At 36.7% G+C, this 22,165-nt stretch overlaps 1 protein-coding gene across 4 annotated transcripts in view; it reads right to left on the bottom strand.

The window, feature by feature from the left end:
• Positions 1–22,165, bottom strand: part of LOC306986497 (uncharacterized protein) — a 39,447-nt gene that overhangs the window by 5,869 nt on the left and 11,413 nt on the right. The window contains exons 2-10 of one of the 4 annotated variants that reach the window (XM_079589793.1): positions 13,625–13,819; positions 11,907–11,975; positions 11,587–11,607; positions 8,696–8,859; positions 8,330–8,438; positions 6,633–6,737; positions 2,456–2,575; positions 1,498–1,640; positions 921–1,051 (exon numbers count right to left, since the gene is read on the bottom strand). In XM_079589793.1, the coding sequence (XP_079445919.1) occupies positions 921–1,051; positions 1,498–1,640; positions 2,456–2,575; positions 6,633–6,737; positions 8,330–8,438; positions 8,696–8,859; positions 11,587–11,607; positions 11,907–11,975; positions 13,625–13,819 (1,057 nt within the window). The remainder of the gene's footprint in view (positions 1–920; positions 1,052–1,497; positions 1,641–2,455; positions 2,576–6,632; positions 6,738–8,329; positions 8,439–8,695; positions 8,860–11,586; positions 11,608–11,906; positions 11,976–13,624; positions 13,820–22,165) is intronic. The other 3 variants (XM_079589795.1, XM_079589794.1, XM_079589796.1) reach the window with 3 other exon arrangements.

The raw sequence follows: 22,165 nt of genomic DNA, 5'->3' as shown, positions 1-22,165 counted from the left end.
CACATCCCAACATACATCAAAACAACCACAATAAAAAAAAAATCTTACTTTGTATTTTGATTCTGATTTCAATTACATTATTTTGATACTTTACATTTTCATTTCATTCATTTTTTTGTTGTAATTTTGTTACGGTACGTGCTTTTGTCATTTTAGTTAGTTTTTGATATTTGTATTTAGGTTTAGTTTTTAAGTTTTAGATTTCGTTTTTATTTATTTCCAGTTATTAATTTTAGCGAATTAACTCATTTAGTTTACTCTCATAGTTTATTTAGGTAATGAAGCTCTGTTTTTAGCTTCATAACCTAAATAAGAATAGAATGAAGAACCTTCCAATATAGACCAAAAACATATTATTTCCAGTTAGTAATGTAAGTGCTTCAACAATTATAATACATATATATATATATAATACACACACACACACACACACACACACACACACACACACACACACACACACACACACACACACACACACACACACACACACACACACACACACACACACACACACACACACACACACACACACACACACACACACACACACACAATAGTGATGCCTGCCTTAGCAAGTATCACTAATAATGTGGATTTTGTCACTTTCAGTGAGGGAACAAATTACGCTGAGACCTTGGCGCCTGGTTTGGACTTTGGCAGGATATGGACAGCCATAATAAGAGTACAACTTTAATCCTTTAATGGCTAATTTATCACTTTTCCACAAAGCAACTGAACACAAAGGCCTGTATAAAAACCAACAGCCTGCCAGACGCCCCGCTGGACTGCATCACAGAGCCTCTCTTCGGCTCTCGAGCGCACTGTATTTAACCTGCAGCAGCTCAGAGCTCAGAGAGCGTGTGTGTGTGTGTGTGTGTATGTGTGTGAGAGAGAGAGAGAGAGAGAGAGAGAATCACCTGGCTTCTGTTTTTGTTCTGGTTATGGATTGGGATTTTCTCTTCTTCTCCACTTTTTCTTTAGACAGAGCGCTCTTCTCCTTTTCGTTCTCTCGTTCCTTGTCTTTCTTTTCTTTCTTCTTCTTCTCAAACTAGAGTCAAATCATGACAAACAGGATTTTTTTCTTGAGAAATAATGACATATTAAAATAAGTCAAATAATCATGAAAGGAAACCAAATATTTTCCATGAAAATATTAAGCAGAAATGTTTTCAACATTGATAATAATAAGAAATGTATTTGTAACAGCAATCAGAATGATTTCTAGGAGTAATGATGTTGAAAATTCAGCTTTGGACACAGGAATACATTACATTTTAAAATATATCAGTTTAATATATTAAAATAAAAGTAGTTATTTTAAATTGTAATAACATTTCACAATATTACTGTTTTTGCTGTATTTTGAATCAAATAAATGCAGCTTTGGTGAGTATTAGAGACTTCTTTCAAAAATAAAAAAAAATCTTGCACAGATACAGACTCCAAACTTTTGAACGGTAGTGTATATTATATAAATATTTCTGCATTGTTTACCGGAGTGGAGTTGCGTCTGTGCGCGCGCTGTGTGATGTCGGGAGTGCTGGCCGAGACCCTCCAGCGTTCAGCGCTGTGCTGGTGAGGATGATGGTGGGAGCAGGGCGTCAGAGGAGACACGGACGCAGAGCGGGAACACTGATCTGAGATCAGACACAGAGATGCTTACAGACAGTCACTTAATCATGCTCAAAACATGACATACTTAATTAAGATAATACACTACTGTTGAAACGTTTAGGGTTGGTGAGATTCCTAAATATGCAGTATATAAACAAATCACAGGGTATTATATCCCACAATGCAATGCACACAACTTGACTTTGCATTCCAATCTGAAAAACAAGCTGTGATGACACAACTGGATAATAAAAAAGAGAAAAATAATCATATTTATTACTGCAGTGACAACTGGTCATCACTGGAATTAAACACGCAGGTAATAAGGAACTTCTGTGCAAAATGTATACTCAACATAAATGTGCGTATTGTTTTATGTAAATTCAACAACAATTGGATAAACTGTGCACTAAGCCAGAATTTAAATTCCAAACATCAAAGAGAAAATCAGCAGATGAAATAGAAATTGGCTGATATGGTCTGAAATGTATGTACTTTCATTTGAAATCTTAAATGCAATTCCATCAGATGCAAACATTAAAATTTCCATGAATGCATTAGACAAACACATACTAAGCTCAAACACAAGAAAATAGGTACCATTTAGAAACGAAACCTGCTTTACATTGAACTAAGGTTAATAATATATTTACAATGGAAGCAAGAAGTTTTTTTCTTATGTTTGGTTTCAGCAAATAAGAGCAATTGCTTGTTTGCACTCAATGAGGCCTGTTTATGATGTGTGTTTAACTCTTTACATGGGTGTGTGCCTGCAGTATGTGGTGAGTATAACCATTACCTTAAGCTCCTGATGTGTTAAGTGTGTTGTGTAACTCACGGGGGTCGCTGCTGTTCGGGAGGGTGGCGACGCTCCGGCTGCGAGCCAGAAAGGAAAGAGTGGGGGTCATCAAGCGCTCCACGATACGGCTCTCCCACGGGCTCAGACGCAAGCTGCGGGCTGACACAAGAGGGAGCTGTCAGCACCGGCACATGTGGACAACATACCGCAGGTCACTCCACAAAGGGCCGAAGCAAGCGTTCAGCCAATCGGCTGGAGTAACGAGGAGCCTGACCAATCAGAGAGGCTGTTGCTGGAAGTGGAATTCTCAAGCCCTTCGTTGAGTGAACACTGACAGTGAAGTCCTGATCTGGACTCCTGCAAGACACACAATCTACTGCGAATGTGATTGCTGTACTTCTTTACACACACATTCACACACTTTATTTGCTTATCGGCTCATTGTAACTTCAAAGGACTTGAAGTTTCAACTTAATTAGTGAATTTATCCAGCAATCTTACTCATGCTGGTTAAATCAACAATACAGTAACTAAAGTTTATGTATGTTAGACTTTGCTGCTTTATTGCTCAAAGTTTTCTCTTTCATAAATCAGGAGACAAAATGGAGCTCTAATACATGTTTCATTTGAGATTTTTCTCTTAAAATGTCTAGTAAGAACTAAAAATAGACACAAATGAGACATTAAAAGTAAAGAGCGATAATTTATATATATTACCATTGAAAAGTTAATGTTCAGCAAGATTTTTTTCTTAAGAAATTAATTTTATTCAGCAAGGATGCATACATTTGATCAAAATAGACATTAAAAAGCATTTATAAAGTTAAAGATTTCAATTTCAAATAAATTAAAATACTTTCTATTCTTCAAAGAATCCTTGTAAATGTATAATGTAAAAATATATATTTTAAATTAATTGATAATTACAAGAAATGTTTCTTGAGCAGCAAATCATCATATTAGAATGATTTCTGAAGGATCATGTGACACTGACGACTGAAGATTGAAGCAATGATGCTGAAAATTCAGCTTTGATTTATGATCACAGGAATAAATTACATATTACAATGCATTGCAATTGAATTTCATAATGTTACTGTAATTTTGATAGAATAAATGCAGCCTTGATGTGTATAAGAGACTACTTTAAAAAACATTGAAAAATCTTACCGACTTTGAACCTTTGAACGGTTGTGTAAATCGCCAAGATTGTTTAGTCTTACAAAAATATGAGACAAGTTTGAGTTCATATTGAGATCTTTTGATCGCAAACTTTAGTATTGTCTGCAAGTCACATCAGTGAGATCTTTTCTCAACCTCTAGAAGAGACAAATATGAGTCTTTTTCTCAGGAGTCATATTTTGCTCTCCATTCGATCTCATTATTCTCTAGCTAGGAGAAACATTTGCAATATTTAAGAGGTTTCATTCGTGAATTTTCGGCATGGTTTAACTGCATGTCTAGACGAACAGCACTCTAAAAGCAGAATAATTAGAGTATGCATATGTTCAAAGTCGGGTTAAAACTGGTTTTATTCTGGGAATTATGGGATGCTGCAGTGTTAATGTTCTGAGAGCACATTAAAATGAGGTTTGGGCTGTCACAGAGATGACTGAATGACAGTTCCCTACAGACATGAGAAAAACAAGTGAAGTGACGAAGAAATTAATCTGTGGTCTCGATAACACTCGTTTTCTCCCATGCTCCTTTGCCACAAACACACACACTTGGACACGAACAGGCAGAAACACACTCCTAATGTAGCAAACACGTAGCATTAAAACAATACTGTGTGTCAAAATAGACTCTCGTTCTCAATGTAGCGACATGGTGGTGTCCTGATCCGACACTTTAGCAACACAAGAAAATTTACAACACTTCGTGGCGGCTGGTCACTGGCCGTTGCTAGGCAACAGCTGCCTTTTTTTCTCCCCCACTGCGGCAAACCGTGCTGTTGCCTGAACTACTGTAACAGAAGGTTTGATCACGATCTAGGACATAAACTCCTGCTTCTAAACAATACTCATTCTATATGTTATTGTTATAAACAATATTTAGCCGTATTTCCAGGAAGCTTATTGCAAAAAAATAAATAAACCTCAATGGTCAGAAAGTCTCACAAGACTGCAGCTAAATATAACAACCTAAATATTATATATCTCAGCAAAAAGTGCACTTTGAGTGGTCATCTCTAATGACAGGGAAATAAGAGCAGACCATGAGCTACACAGTTGCCATGCGGTGCACAATGCTGTTATTATGTTGATTTATACACATCTGCATAGCTACAGTTTTGCTGACTTATCACTGGTACTTTCTGCTGCATGTGGATGTCAGCATTCTAGAAAACCCATTATTTCCTTGGAGAGAAACTTAAAATAAGGGTATGTTCAGAATAACTACCATACTAGTACTGTCTCTGCAGGGTCTAGCATTTATACTGTGCATAGTATGCTATTATCCATTTGCATAAAATATCAAGATGGCATAGCCTACTACTTTTGCTGTGTATATAATGCAATGCGCTTAAACTGACCTTCCATTTGCAGAATGATGAGTGTTATGACTGTTAAATACACATTCTGATAAAATGTAGCACACTACTGTTTGTGAGGATTTAGCATTGCATAATGCTATACTGTTTCACATAATATTTTTTAAAAAAAATAGCGTGCAGTATACATTAGGGATGGGAAATGAGAAACAGTTCTTAACCAGAATCATAAATTTTTTATTATATATATATATATATATATATATATATATATATATATATATATATATATATATATATATATATATATATATATATATATACTAGAATATTAGACCTAAATGATTTCACTAACTTGATTAGTGCTTCTTCTTAATACTAAACACTATACTAATTTCTTTAGCATATTCAAAAGTTTGCGACTTAAATAATAATAATAAAGTATAGTTATATTCAGCAAGGATGCATTCAATTGATCAAAAGTATCAGTAAAAACATTTATAATGTTACAAAAACAAATGTTTTAAAATAAATGCTGTTCTTTTTAACTTTCTATTCACCAAAGTATCCTGAAAAATGTGTATCACAGTTTCCACAAAAATATTAAGCAGCACAGTGTTAATGGCTGCTCAAATTCAGCTTTGCAATCACAGGATTTAATTATTTAAAAATATATTCAAATAGAAAACACATTTTAAATGGTAGCAATATTTTACATTGTTTTTACTGTATTTTTGATCAAATAAATACAGCCTTGGAAAGCCTATTACATATGGACATATATATATATATATATATATATATATATATATATATATATATATATATACCACGAATTAAGTATTCATTCCCACAACTTGTTAATTTGCTCCCTCTTCTTAGTAAATCGTGGCCATGTTGAATTAATTCCTTTCCTCGCTTTGATTCAACTATAACAAGGGAAGGAAATATTACAGCGTGGACATGATTTAGCAAAACGAGGGAATTAATTAGTAAAACGTTCTTACGTATTAGTGAGTTGTGGAAACAAATTGTTAATTTGAGGCCACAATATCATTTTTTTCCACCGCATGTCATGTGTGGCTCCATACATAAGAGACTTTTTTCAAAAATTTTAAACAATCTTACTTAATTATTTTACAAATACTTAACTATTGCACAGCATCACTTTATCAATCGATCAATCCATTGAACTGATTAAGATCAGATTAGTCAATTAAAGTGGCACATACTATATTATGTATCCTAACTTAGTTACCAGACCACTGTTTTATGAACACTGATAAATAATCAGCCTTTCAAATCACACACTCAGGTTAAAAAACCCTCCACCAGCACCACGACCCACACCACAGACTGAAAATGATGACACAACAATAATAAAGAAATGAAATAAAAATAGATATTTCCACCATTAACTGGACCACAGATAAATAACCATCACAGACTATGATGCAACAATGTGAGCGCTGATCAAAAAGTGCACGGAAGTAGAGATTACCCACGATGCAACACAAGAACGAGGGGTTGTGGGGTGGGGAAGTGAATAAGAAAGGTGTGAGAATGACCATCGATCACCAGGCACAAGCACAGGCAAGCAGGCCACCAGAAATGAGCAAATCAAAAGTAGTTCATGAGAAAACACAACTGACGAACCAAAAAAAAAAAAAACAACCAGACGGAGGGTTTGGAGGTGAAACGCGGGAGCCGCTCCGTTCTTACTTCTGCAGGGCGAGTTCCAGAGCGTGGCCGAGGACTTGGACAGCCTGTTGTTAATCACAGGCTCCGTCTGCCGCGGCAGGTTGACCGTGGAGGCCGAGCATCTGCCTGCAGAACGCAACACAGAGAGCAGAGCGTTCATACTGACCCGTGAGTGACGGCGGGACGGGGCGCACAGCTGGAGCTCTCGGAGGGACATGCAGACTGGAGGAGCCGGGGCACTCTTGCATCAACTTGTGATCATGTCAGATGATCGTACATTTAAGATGTACATTCAATCCCATATAATGCTAACAACCATTTTTATAGGATGACTAAGTTTTAGGCATATGAATGCTGACCAAAGTAGATACATATTTAGATAACCTACTGATCAAAAGTTTGGGTCGGTAAGATTTTTTAATTGTTTTTGTAAGAAGTCTGTCATGCTCACCAAGGCTGCATCTATTTGATAGTAAATGCAGTTAAAAGAGTCATTTTGAAAAAAGTGATTACAATTTAAAATAACTGAATATGTTTAATTTTATAAATATTATATCAATTTTAAAATGTAATTTATTCCTGTGATGCAATTACTCCATTACTCCAGTCTTCAGTGTCACATGATCCAGAAATCATGATTTGCTGCTCAAGAAACATTTCTTATTATTATCAATCTTGAAAACAGTTAATATTTTTGTGAAAACCTTGATACGTTTCTTTTCAGAATTTTGTGTTGAATAGAAAGTTCATTAAACAGCATTATTTGAAATATAATATTTTGTAACATTAACATTATTATTCTTACTGACCCCAAACTCTTTAACAGTAGTGTAAACTAGACTATCCAGGTAAATCAGCACTATCCTACTGATAAGACCAGCATTATCACCAGCATGTTTTCTAGCATGGCATCCTGGTGTCCACAACCAGCTTAACCATAAAAAACATGTTGGTCATCCATCATTACCAACTCCAACCAGCATACTTGAAATTTATAAGTCTGATCTGGTCTTTTCAACAGGGTAGAACTGTACAAAGTGATCCAACATGACATCACTTCCTGTCACTGACGACACATCAACATTTAATTAGAGGAAAAAGAAAAAGACTTCTTATCATTTGTGTTATAATCACACAATGTCATACATAGAGTAGACACATCAACACCCATCAATGTGATGTTAAAATCCCACAGTAACATCTCTTTTAACCTCTTTGGTCTAATAATATGGAGAAAATCACATCTTAGCAAGAGAAAGAGATGATATCACAGTCATACATCCATCAATACTACAACACCAAAAAAAAATGGTTTCAAAGAATATAAACCATACAAAAACCATAGTAAAACATAAAAATAAGCCATAGAAATGATGTTGATGCCAATGATTAGCAAGTTTTTTGTCGGTGAAACACTCATACGATGATTTTCCTCCCTCACTTTTTGATGTCTATTTGAACTTAAAATGGATCAACAAAATCATAACCAGATGGTGACGCCTATGAACCATCCACCGCAGTAAAATCTCAGCACTCAAACTGACTGACACAGAACAAACACTGCTGAAGTCAGAAGCAATATTGTGTCAACATAAGAAGTTTCCAAGTTCATATCAGGTTCTCCTCTCCTTCCTGAGTATTGTTTTAGGTGGACATAATGAGTCTAGTTTGTCTGCTAACATTGTATGAGACTGTGAAGTTTGACTAACAACACTTACTCTCTCTGCGGGAGGTCTGGTTCAAGCCGCCGGCCCATGACCATCTCTGCTGACGGATCTCAGCCCACGTTTTTTTGGTTGACCTCTTTATGGCGGATTCATACCTTTCCTGCGGAGACAAAGACAATCACAAGGATGAACCCTATTCTGGTTACTTTTGTCACCTAATACGAATCTGAATCACTTATGTACCTGGTACAGAAATTAATTTGGTAGTTCATCAAATTTGAACTATCGACTTTTGAATCTGAGACCTAACAAGCTTTGCATTGCAAAACTGTATGTCACTTGCTCAGTGAACATAATGTTTGCAGCTGGTTTGTCCTCCCACAGCCCTCCCTTCCTGAGCACATGGCGTCTCCACACCTTATTCTTCTCCAGTTTCTGCCTCTGTTTCTCCTCAAGCAGAGCTCTTCGTTTCTCCGTCTTCAGTCGTTGTTCCTCCAGCTTCCTCCTCCGCTCTTCCAACTGGCTCTCGCGCAAACGCCGTGCCTTCTCCTCCTTCTCCAGCCACTGAGCTTTCTTCGCCGCTGAGAAGGACAAGAGAGAGAGTTTTTGGGTGATGCTGCTTCTTATGTCAGTTTCTGTCAGAGTTAAAGGGGTGGTATAATGCCCATTTCACAAGATGTAAAATAAGTCTCTGATGTCCCCAGAGTGTGTGTGTAAAGTTTTAGCTCAAAATACCCCACAGATATTTTATATAGCATGTTAAAATTGTCACTTTTTGAGGGTGAGCACCGTTTTGTGTCTGTCCCTTTAAATGCAAATGAGCGGCTGCTCCCGGCACAGGGGGCGGAGCTACAAGAGCTCGTTTCCTTTTACCTCACACACACACACACACACACACACACACACACACACACACACACACACACACACACACACACACACACTGAAAATTTCCAACACTTTTAGTGTTTTATGTTAAAGGGATAGTTCACTTTAAAATGAAAATTCTTTCATCATTTACTCACCCTCAAGTTGTTTCAAACCTGTATTAATTTATTTCTTCTGCTGAACACAAAGGAAGATATTTTGAAGAATTTCGGTAACCAAACAGTTAACTGGTCCCATTGACTTCCATAAAAATCTCATTAGTGTCTAGCAGAAATTAATTAGATATTATAAATGTGAATATCTTATCTATGGTTGTTTGGAAATCAGAACTGATTGTTTTACGTTCATTTAACATTAATAATCATTCACAATTGTGCAATCTCACCCATAGCTGTTAATTTAATCAACACTGAATACTTTTTATATTTATACATCAGTGCTTGAGGAAAAACTAAACTGCTAATAAAACAGCCTTTTTCTCTGTGTGTTCAGCAGTTTGACTTCAAAAACAATTAAAAACCAATCAAAGCTCTTTATTTAAAACCCCAAGCACGCTGAGCGGCAGCTGGATGCATTCTGCTCACAGGCCCGATTTAAGGAACACACGAGACATCACAATGTGGAATTTCCTGTTTTTCAGTCCCTCAACCATAACTAAGTCCACACACACACACACACACACACACACACACACACACACACACACACACACACACACACACACACACACACACACACACACACACACACACACACACACACACACACACACACACACACACACACACACACACACACACACACACAGACGTCCAGATGGGATTTGAGTTGAGGAATACAAACACAGGGGAACTGCTTCTATTCACAACATTGCTTTAGATCCATGCGGGGCGACCCGATGTATTTACTTTACCCTGTTTCATTTCAAAAGCACATCCGCTTTATACCACAGGAAATGCAGTGACTCAGTAATGAGATGAGCTGTGATTCACACAAAAGCTATACGTGAATGAGAAGCACAATTTGATTGAACACAAACATGACAAAAATCTGAACACAGAGAAAATGTGCCTGTACTTTGTTCATTAACATCTTTTTAGACAAGTAAAGTGAAAGGAGAAGTACCATGGTAATGTGTCAGTAAGCTGTTTGGACAGGGTACTTTGGTAATGCCATTTTTTACAGACAGACAGACAGACAGACAGACAGACAGACAGACAGACAGATAGATAGATAGATAGATAGATAGATAGATAGATAGATAGATAGATAGATAGATAGATAGATAGATAGATAGATAGATAGATAGATAGATTTCAGATTCACAAATTTATTTTAACATTAACTTAAATAGTCTCTTACGCAGACTATTTAAAACTGTGTGGCAGAGATGTGGTTTGTGCTCCGAATAAGTAGACTTACTCCAAATCCAATTACATAAAAGCCTTTAGTCCTTTATAAATGATATAACAATTCTGTTTTATATCCTTCAAAATAAGATGATCTCAGCCTTCACGTTAAACCACTGGTCTCAGCTGCAGTGAACCGCTAGCGAGCTAAACACACTCACTAATCCTATTAGTTTCATACAATATGCAATATGACAGTGCGACTGCACTGAAAAATAGTTTTTCTTCTCAGTGCAATTCAATGTAGCAGCAATCCGGCATTACAACGCTTGCTTCGTTCTAACAGCTAAGCTAGGTTTATATCTTTGTATACACAGCATATGTCAAGCTAAGATGTTTCGTCCCAAACTACAATAAACCCTTTATGTAAAGCCTACAGCTGTGGTGCATGACTGGACTTGTCGACCTGATAAACAGCTGGCTAGAGATTGAGGTTTATCTGCGTTTCTCCAGCTGAAAGTGAGCTGATAGCCAAGCAGGCTAATCATGCTAATGGCAAAAGTAATTACAGCTAATCTGAGAGAGAGAGGGGCATGGCTAAATGAACTGTAATGATGGCACATTTTTCACCCTGTGCCTGCAGGGATCTATCAGATAGTTAAAAGTGGAGAATACGAGACACATGCATTGATTTATGAAAGCTACTGCACATGGGAATGATGAAATATGCATGTGTTCATAATCATTTGTAGCATGGGATGCATTATGTTCTTGAGGTACTGCTATAGATATGTTAAAAATAATGGGTAGTTTATTGTAGCTGAGCATAAACTCTGTTAAAATGCATAAACAGGGGAAACACAACAATAGGAAACACATAACAAAAAGATATGCAAAGTATTATTGTGCATATGAGGTATATTTAATATACTATTCCTTAACCATAATGATTTATGAAATTGTGGACAAAGAAAATTGGACACAACCAAATGAGGAAAACAAAGAGCACAGGACATGAAATAAATGGAAACGATCCACTTAATCAAATGATTGACCTGTGACGTATCTTACCTTGCTCCTGGGTTCGCTGGTCTGCAGCAGTAAACACAAATCACAAGCACATCTGTCAGTCACATCAGGTTGAACTTTACATGATGCTGCTGACTTCACCGAGCACCGTATTGGCAGTTAAAGTTGTATTAATTACTGTTTCACATGGGAATAGTGTATAATTGAGTTAACTATTATTTGGCTTCACTCTGTAGTCTCGGTAGTCCCTAATTATATATATTTTGATGTACTTCAATCGCTACTAGATAGATGTTTTGTGTGGTGTAACCACATCATTAGATCTACAGGACAGGACAGAAGTTGTGTTTATAAAGCCTCACCCAGATATTTGGCCCGTTCCTCTCGCCGCTTTTTGGCCTGTTTCTGTCGTTGCTCCGAACTCACCCCATCTGTTGAGAAAAAAAGCAGATTAAGCTTTAAAATGTACTTTTCATATCTTTCAAATTACATTAAAGTTGACAATGACATAAGAAAGTCGTTTGCAAATAGTTGTAGAGATACCAAGTTTTCAAGTGTCAATACCCATGAAGTTTGGGGTAAAAAAAACTCTTTGTTTAAAATGTGAAATATTGTATTATAAATGTATATTATAAATATAATATTTTAAACATACAATATTATTATACATATCAAAAAGTAATAACATAAAAATATATATATAAAAAAAAACTATAGAACAAGTACAATTTAGGTAAATAGTGCATCAATTATTCAGGTAAACATTCATATATAATATGTGAAATATCTTTAATCTTTGCTTGATTGTTAGATATAATATATTAATGCTGACACAGTGCTGTCACATTTTGACAGAAAAGCAGGCCTGTCATTTTAATTAGCTGAATTTTATTTTATTTTATTTTATTGATAAATGTCCCCATTTTGGCAGTCAATCGCTATCATTTATACTGTATAAACGTATACAGTAACAAAAACAAAAGCAACAGTATGTCACAACAAGTCAACTTTTTTGAGTAAAATTTTTAAAAAAGTGTAAAATATGGCGCTTTTAATCTGATGAGAGTTGGTCGACATGATACGTAAGACATATGCTGAGTAATTTGTCTCTCAAGCTCTCCCTCTTCTTCATTTCTCTTTCCTGGTAAATTAGAGGCTTGTAACTGACATTTTCCATTTTCTTCCTGGCCTCAGGAGTGAGCTGATTCAATCAGGATAAGAGTGACTCCGGCTCTTCAACTGCAGAGATGGTTTAACCCACGGCATTGAAGAGAAATGTGGCGAGTACACAGTCACAGGTAAAGGATGGTCAACTCAATTAAGACGCATACAACAGTGTTTCCATCTATGCATTCTTCTTGTGAAGCACGTCCTCCTCGTAATGAAATATATATGCAACTCTTTCCCAGTGAATGGAACTGTTGCTATGGCAACCGGCCTGCCCCGCGCCCACCATCAAAAGGACTTGACTAAGCCTTATACACTCGAGACTGTTCGAGAACACTCAGCGAACCTTCCCCAAACACACACACACACACACCCCAAGGTTCGCTCCTTGCTTTGATGCACGGCCATGCCGGGTTTCCACGTCTCGCCCTCTTCACAAACAATGACTTGGCTTGATGCCACGACCGTCTGATTAGGACGAATTTAGAAGGGTCTTTTTAAAGTCAGTCTGATGGATGTTCACATGCATGAGGTCTACAATGCCGAGAGTGTATGGATTCCTCGAATACGTTTTCTCTTTTATTCTTCTGACCATACTATATGAATTTTGTTACTAAACGAGTCAAAGTAGTTGCGTAGCCTGTCAATGGAGGGACAGAAAGCTCTCAGATTTCATCAAAAATAACTTAATTTGTGTTTCGAATATGAAGGAAAGTCTTATGGGTTTGGAACGACATGAGGGTAATTAATGACAGAGTTTTCATTTTTGGGTGAACTGTCCCTTTCACAATCACGCGCACGTGGCGGCCATTGTAAGTCCACAAGACCGTAATGCATATGAATCGGATATGTATGGACATATCCAATAAACCAATACCAGAAAGCTAATGTATTTGAGACAGCTTCTCAGTACCTTTTTTAGCCGGTGGGTTGGGACTGGATCCGGGTGTGCTGACTCTCGCGTCAGATCTGATTGGTTCTGTTTTTGAGGGAGGGTCTGTTATGAAGGATGAGTCTGTGACCGTTGTGTCGTCAGCTTTCAGGATCTCACTGTCCAGCTCGTTCTCATTCTGAAGAGTGCCACTCGTCTCTGGAGGAGATGTGAGAACTGAGAGAAAGAGAAAAGAAGAAAGTTATTTACAATGAAGAGATAAAACAGAATTAGCTCTATAGCGGATGAAAAGAAACTGGAAACAATGCACTTTCAGCTAATCTTAGCCTGATATCATACAGTCTGAGAACAAGAACTTTAGCAAGAACTTGAAGGAATTAATTCTGAAAGGAATTAAAACTACAATCATGCTTTAAAAATGAACTAAAGATTTACCAGGGTAACAATAGTTTCCAGCAAAATACTATTCTCGTCATTTGACTAGCCATCACTATCATTATTGATGCACTTTTCAACATTGACACTGTTATTGAATTTAATTTAATTGAAAAAATATCACTGTTGTCTTCTAGCTGCTTTATAACTGAACTGAATTTGTTTAATAATTGATGAACTTTGAAACATTGACACTGTTAATGAACTGAACTAAACCAACATTGAACTAAATTGAGCTGAATGATGACACTATTCAAATCAAATCAAATCAGTTTAATTTATAAAGCACATTTAAAATCATCCTTGGTTGGCCAAAGTGCTGTACAGTAAAATAAAAAACAAAAAAATAAAACAAAACCGGGCAAGTAACATAAAAATTATGGTACATTAAACGCACAAGAGAGAAAAAATTGTTTTTAGCAAGGATTTGAATTCAGCTAATGTGGAAGCTGATGTAGTTGTAGGTTGTTCCCCAACTTCGGGCCGACCACTGTGAACGCTCGACCACCTCTGCATTTTAAGCGAGATCGTGGGACAGACAAGAGATGTTAATCTCTTGATCTAAGTTACCTGGATAGATTGTGAGTGACAATTAAGTCAGAAAGGTATTTGGGGGCTTGGTTGCTGAGAGATTTATAAACAAAAATTAACATTTTAAAATCAATTCTTTATCGGACTGGTAACCAATGCAGAGAACGTAGGATTGGGGTGATGTGATCTCGTTTTCGTCTGCCAGTGAGCAGACGGGCAGCCGCGTTTCGGACCATCTGGAGACGAGAGATGGAAGAGAGAGGTAACCCGACATATAATGAGTAGCAGTAGTCGAGTCGTGTTGAAATAAAAGCGTGAATAATTGTTTCAAAGCTATCCCGGTTTAAAAATGGCTTGACTTTGGCTAACCTTTGGCTGTAGTCCTCAGTTGTAAGTCGCTTTGGATAAAAGCGTCTGCTAAATGACTAAATGTAAATGTAAATGTAACCGGCTATTGTCTTCTGTTGCATTACAGCTGAATCTAAAGTCGTTTTTATAATCACATTTTGCAATATTAACAGTTATTTCCCTGTTTATTACAGTGAAGCTGCTTTGAAACAATCAGTATTGCATAAAGAGCTATATAAATGTGACTTGACTATCATTATTATCATAAAAATATGAATATGAATATTTATTTATGTATAATTATTATTAGATTATTTTATTATTGTTATTAACATTTTTATGTAGCGTATATTTCCGTTCTTTTTTCAATTTCTTTATGACAGAAAGGGTTATTGTGGTGAGAAAAAATATTTTTGCTAATTTACTAAGCTTTTTGTTAATGCTTTAGAATAAAGAAACAAACAAATGAGTTATTGTTTTTGTGTGTTGCTAGGGTTCTGGGTGTTTGATAGAGTTAACGGACGGTATGCTAGGTGGTTTCTTACTAGCCAAGTCAAAAAGCCCTCCCTGATATTTTGGTCTCATGTGTCCCTCCTTAAATCTCTATGGGACGTTGTTACGTGTTACATCATCTGCAAACTGTGCAAAGCAGTAATCATATGCAGATACTGAAACTATGGTTACCATCCTCAGGATATATATTAAACAACATCATGATTTTGAGCATAATTCCCTGACGACTACAAAACAATTTTAAGGACTTGTGTGCTTCAACAAAGAATCTGCAAGTATGTTGATACAGCATTTTGTACGTGTCCAGCATGCAGACAGTGTCAGATTTTCACCTAGATTCACCGTGCAGAAATTATGCTTTCTCACTAACAAAACACTTCAACCCCATTAATAGGGCATTAGCATCCTGTTCACACTTTACTCATACGTAAAATATGCTGTGATCTCCCTCCCGCAGGATTTTCACAGGAGAAACACCACAGAGAATCATTAGCCTCTTGTGTATCTCTTTTCTCTGAATATAAAGGTGTGTATGAGGCCTGGAGGAATCACTCGCTACACTAATGTCAATATCAGCATTATCAACATGCACTAGCCAAGCAGGGTCTTTAACCACAAGGCTACACCTTTCAACATAGTGCTTTCATTAGTTAAATGCAAGTCTTGAACCCTCCCCCATCCGCTCCATAATGGATTTAGTGGCTTCTGAAGGATTAACCGAATGCTATACTGTAGAAATCCACGACTGCAGCCCCTCAGATGAGTTTGGATAATCGTGGCATGGATGTAATTAAATAACAGGATCAGTAGTGACTGCTCATTTAACAGCTGACTAAATATGTTTATTGTCTTCATATCAGATGCAGAAAAGAGCTTCAGACACGTTGAAGGTCCGCTGACGCAATATTTGAAGGGCTGGTGGTCTCGAGTCAACAGCTTCATCTCGGTTTCAAACAGACAGTATATATGTAGCAAAAAAGTCATTGCTAAAAAGCCATTTTCATTTGTAACACGGCTGAATGATGGGTACATGAAGAAACCATTTTAAAAAGCATCAAACGCTTCTTTATCATGATCAGTATTGGGTGTAGAGCATTATAAGTAATGTGAGTTACATAATCAGATTACTTTTTTCAAGTAACATTACTTTTAAATTTACAACGAAATATCAGTTACTTTTTCAAATAAGTAACAAAAATTACTTTGTTTTCCCATTTATTGACTGACACCTCTCCTGTCCCCGTGTTGAGAGAAATCGGGAGTAAATGCTGAGGCGTTGTGTGCACATACAGGATCTAGACTAACTGTGCATGCATTTACTCATCTCACTCGCACAAAAACAACTCCTGTGTCCTATTCTTCTGCCATCCAGAATGGCAGCAATAGCACAGATGAATGTTTTGTCCAGGCTGCGTCCTCTACTATACAGGCGTGAATTTGCACAAGCCCAGGGGAGGAAAGTAACACAAAAGTTACGTAACGCATCCATAAAAGCAACTAAGTAACACAGTAACTTTTTTAGGTAGTAATGGAATATTGTAATGCATTAAGTAGCTTGCCCCAATACTAATCATGTTCAATGTCTAATTTTTGCGAAAATGATAGCTTATATCAAGATTTCCCATGAGGAAGAACTGCAAGTAGCAAGTAGAACCATTTTTGTGACATATTTCCAAGTGAAAATGGATATTCAACAAGAAAAAATATTGGATCATAAAAAGTAAACATTGAATACCAGAACTGATCAGGAATCGTTCACAGAAAAATTATTAATAAAATAACTTGAAAGATATGCAAGATTAATTCTGCAAATTAAATTAAAGATTTAGATATGCAAACGAAAATGTACTACATGGAAAAATTTATAGTCAAAGCCGATATGTGGGCAACACTTCAGGCGTCCCAAGTTCGAGAACTGGCTTGTGGGCATTTCCTGATCCCATCCCCTTCTCTCTCCTACTTCCTGTCTACTCTATATTGTCCTATCCCAAAAACACCAAAAAAATAAATAAATAACTACTTAAAAATTGACCGCTGACCTTGTGTCAATCATATCTATTGTGTCACACCAAGTCCAAAATCATTTTTTAAATGTTAAACATTTGACTAGCATCTTGACCTCTGACCTCACAGGGTAAACATGAGGTCAGCGAGGACCTAAACATCCTGTTTCGATTAGAGGGCACGTCTGTGTTTCTCCAGTTGTTTCTGAGGTCGATGAGTTGTTGATCAGCTGTCGTCTTCTTAGGGCAGACCTCATGACAGGAAGACAAAAAGCTCGAGTGCCTAAAGAAGCAACTGCTGTTTAGAAGTGGACAGAGACAATCGCTGAGCTTTGCTACTGTAAATAACTCAGAGTAAAACATATGCCATGAAATAAAGTGCGCTGTTAGCAATTCGACCCTTTACAAACATTTAGCCACACATCAAAGTCCAATGATAAGTGCCAGCTTCCCCTCCGTGCTCTTTTTAGAGGAGTCAAGTTCCCATGTTCAGTCTGTAAAGGTTAGCAGCGGGGCAATGTCTCACCATCGAGACCAGGGGGACAAACCGTCTGCGTTAACAAAGAAACGCCATCTGTCCCGGGAGAGACACAGAAAGTGTGCCATTTTTCTTCTGCGAGATACGCTCACACTAATCAGATGCTAAATTACTCTAATTTGGAGATGGAATTAATTAGTACTTCACAGAAGCAATTAGGCTGGTACATAAAGCATGTTAGATGTGAGATACCATAAGCAGACACTGATTTGTTATCAGAAAAATACGGCAAATTTAGAACGGAGATTTAATGTTTCGGGAAATCTTTCAGGACGCCTACTGATCGTCAAAAGTTCAAATCGTCCTCGTGAAAACAAGTGCGGTCTCTTTAGTTATGATTTCCAATGACGCGTTAGACTTCCAGAGAATGAGCACAAATACCTACCATCTATTAAAGTACACAACACGTGGGTAACATGGGGACTTGACATCATTTTGGGGGGCAGAACGGTCTTCTTTATACTGTTAGTTGGGGCTGCATGATTAATTGAAATACATTATTAATAAATTAAAAAAACTGAAACAAAAGAGAAGCTTTAGTGCTCCCCGTGGTTTGCCGAAAACATAAAAGCTCAATGGTTTTATGTTTGAAAATCAAGACATTAAAAAATATTAGCAATAAATATTAGTACTGTAATTTAGTAGTTTTACTGTAAAATAAAAAAATATTTACAAAATATTTAGTAATAATAATAATACAATTTGAATAAATAATACAACTTTTTTATAAAACTTTATCTGAAAAAATTATTAAAATAATTTTTGATTTTACTGTTAGGGAAAATAAGGGAGAAGATTATTCTAAGTTTCATTTTCCCCTTTGATTTGTCTTGGTGGCTCAGTAAACTTAAAAAAAAAAGGTTATAAGAATCATAATATACATTGTGAAATAATTTTAACTGGAATTTGATTGTATAGTAAAAGTTGGGGTATGATATTATGTATAAAAAAACAATGAAAGATGAATGAATTAATGCACAACCTGAGGTGGCCAGTTCAACAGCACTGTGGTATATGATTCTATGATTATGACTATGATTATAATGTGCTAATTATAATGGTTCATCTTGTCACCTGCATGGCAACAGTAACACATACGAAACTTCACAAGATGCACTGGGGGAAAATGCAGGTAAGAGGTTTAAGTTTTGTGAGCTTGAAGAGAAAGAGAAACATTGCATGTGATCCAGGGATGAGACAATGTTTGGGCAGAGGGACAAAGAGATAAAGACAGCAGTAAAACCCGAGATTGAAGCACACAAAGGGTTTAGGACGTGTCTGGGCAGATTATCTGAGACGCAGCAAAGGAAAACCTCACTGCAGTGACGAGAGGTCTGGCCTTTGTGGCAAAAAAGAGAAAGATCTCCCTGACCTAACAAGCTTTGTGTTGCAATACATTTGGTGTTTCAGAGAAAAGGCCACGAGGAGGAATCTTCCTCCTGATAACGTGATTCATACAAGCAGTCCTATAGTCACAGCAGAGGGCATCACTGTCTCAGCAGACCTGACCGCAGTGAGCTAAACACACACACACACACACCTGCGTATGAGTATAAAAGTTCACATGACGGGCAGACACTAATATGTCAGGTCCACTGCAGCCCGATCGGGTTTCACCTCTAGCTCACAGTAAAAATAGACCCCACAATCCCTCATCAGCCATAAAAGGAGCTAAGACGCTTTAAAAAGTATATACAAATATATGTAGTAGACAAGTAAATGCAATGAGAGAAAACTATACTTTTCATGCAAAACTCACCACCATGATAGGGTGTTGTGGGTGGTTGCCAGGGTGTTGCTATGCAGTTGCTAAGTTGTTGCTAAATTTGATTGGTTGTGTGTTGCTATAAGTAGGTGGCAAGGTTATTATTGTTAACTATAAAACTATTGAAAACATTTTTGTTAGTTTAAATAAACCTGAAATAAAAATAAATTATAATGGAAAAAGTTAAATTGAACAAAATTAAGTTGCAGCACTAAAATTACAAATCAAATTATTAGAAAAAATAGAACTGAAATCAAAATAAGAACTAAAATTTAAAAAAAAAAAAATAATATATATATTTAAAACAATTATTAAACCATAAAAAAAAAAACTAATAATAATGACAAAAGCACATAACAAAATTACTACTACAAAAAAAAAAAAAAAGCTAATGGAAAATATTAATAAAAGCTATAATATATGGCTCAGGTCCCTCCTTCATTGTCAGTATTCATCCACCAGGCAAAAAGCACAAGTCTGAAAACTAAAAGCAGACATTTTCTAAACAGGCACCACAAAATCTTAGCAAACTTTTAGGTATTTTTGGTTCTGTCAACGTTTCTCCTAAAATTTCATAGGATAATATACATCGGAATGAGACTAATTACATGCAGGACTAATTACGTTCATAAAATCAAGCAAAACTGGGCACAATTTGAGAGATCTCTTCAGAAACTCTAGTGAAGACACATCCATTTGCTCTCCATTTAAAGGTGAACTATGCAAGTTTTTTACCTTAACTGAACAGCTTCGGAGTCATTGGAATGGTTATATTACTTTTTTCGGGTTGAATGATGGTCGTCTCGCACCCCCCTATCGCCTGTGAGCGGAAAAACCACCCTTGCAACTTTGGGCCGGCGGGCCGCCGCGTCAGGAGGTATCGCGTGATATCAGGTCTCGCGATGCAACGAATTTCTTTACGGCAAAAAAATCTGCTAAAATTCTGTCATTATTGCGCTCCCTCACGCTGTTCGAACCCGAATGAAGAAGACGCTGTAAAGAATGTCCCGTCTGCTTTGATGTCGTTGATCTACTAGCCTCTGGTATCTGAGAGTCACCAACGAGTTTTTTGACAGTGTTGTCAAATATCTATTCGAAGCTGTAGGGGGCGCACTATAGAGAAACCTGCGAGCAAAAAGCGAGAACACAGCGAAGAAATTCCCGAAACTGCATAGCCCTGCTTTAATCTCACTCCTGTCTTGAGGAAAGAACTGACACATTAACAAGATCCTATTCGTGTTTTTTCCTTTCCTACACGTGGTTATCTCTGAAAACCCTGATGCTTTAAATACACAGCTGTAAAAGCACACAGTTCTGTGTTTTCTGCACTGGTGTGAAGGGCTTTGCAGACACAATGGTGTGAAGTGGGTCAGCGTGTGGTCCAGGGCAGAGGGAAGAGCGCAAGGCTCAGTGGATCTGGGTCAGCCGGACCTCAGGCATGTGTGGCATGCGTCTCTACTGTCTGTGTGGATGGCAACAGAGAACAACATGGCACACGACCGTCAGAGAGCAGCGGCGGAGCTAAACAAGGACAGAGACACACAGAGGATATTTCTTCTACTGTTTACACTTAAAAATGCCAGAAAGACTTGTTGCTAATAATTTAATTGTAAGTGTCCTGCCGCTGATAAACTTCATCTCAGTCTTTCCACATGGATCATTCTCAGGAAACGCTGTCATTTTTGCCTTTGTCATTTGTGTCACAGTGACTCAATGCTGATCTAATTAATAAGATGCAGAACGAAGTCACAATATTTGACAAATTTAGTACTGATTAGAAAATAATGCCAAATAAATAAAATAAATAAAAGCTTACACACTTCTGCCCTGCAAGACTCAAAAGTTAGACTCAGTTTTTTTGTTTTTTAAATCTTTTTTAGGGGACTAAGAACACAAATATTGACTGTGAAAGATGTGATAATATTTGCTAGGTTATTATTCACTATTTAGCATGACCTTCAGACATGCATGTAAGCATGACTGTAGCATGAGACTAGTTTTGGAAGTTTGGGGTCGAGAAGATTTTTTAAAAGAAATTAATACTTTTTCTCTGAATAAATGCATTTTATTAAAAGTGACAGTAAAGACATTAAATGCTACAAAATATTGCTATTTCAAATAAATGCTGTTCATTTGAACTTTCTATTCATCAAAGAATCCTGAAAAAACATTTGTATCACCGTTTCCACAAAATATATGAAGCACCATAACTGTTTTCAACATGAATAATCAGAAATATTACAACAATTATTATGATTTCTGAAAGATCATGTGACACTGAAGACTCAGCTCTGAAAATTCAGCTCTGATCACAGGAATAAATTACATATATTCAAATAGAAAACAGTTATTTTAAATTGCAATAAACATTTCACAATATTACTATTTTACTTTACTTTTACTTTACTTTTAGTAGTGTAGGGTAGTGT

The sequence above is a fragment of the Phoxinus phoxinus genome (assembly GCF_949152265.1).
Source record: "Phoxinus phoxinus genome assembly, chromosome: 19".
Classification (NCBI taxonomy): Eukaryota; Metazoa; Chordata; class Actinopteri; order Cypriniformes; family Leuciscidae; genus Phoxinus; species Phoxinus phoxinus.
Note: the sequence above shows the minus strand (reverse complement) of the source record. Positions and strands in the feature narration are given on the sequence as shown.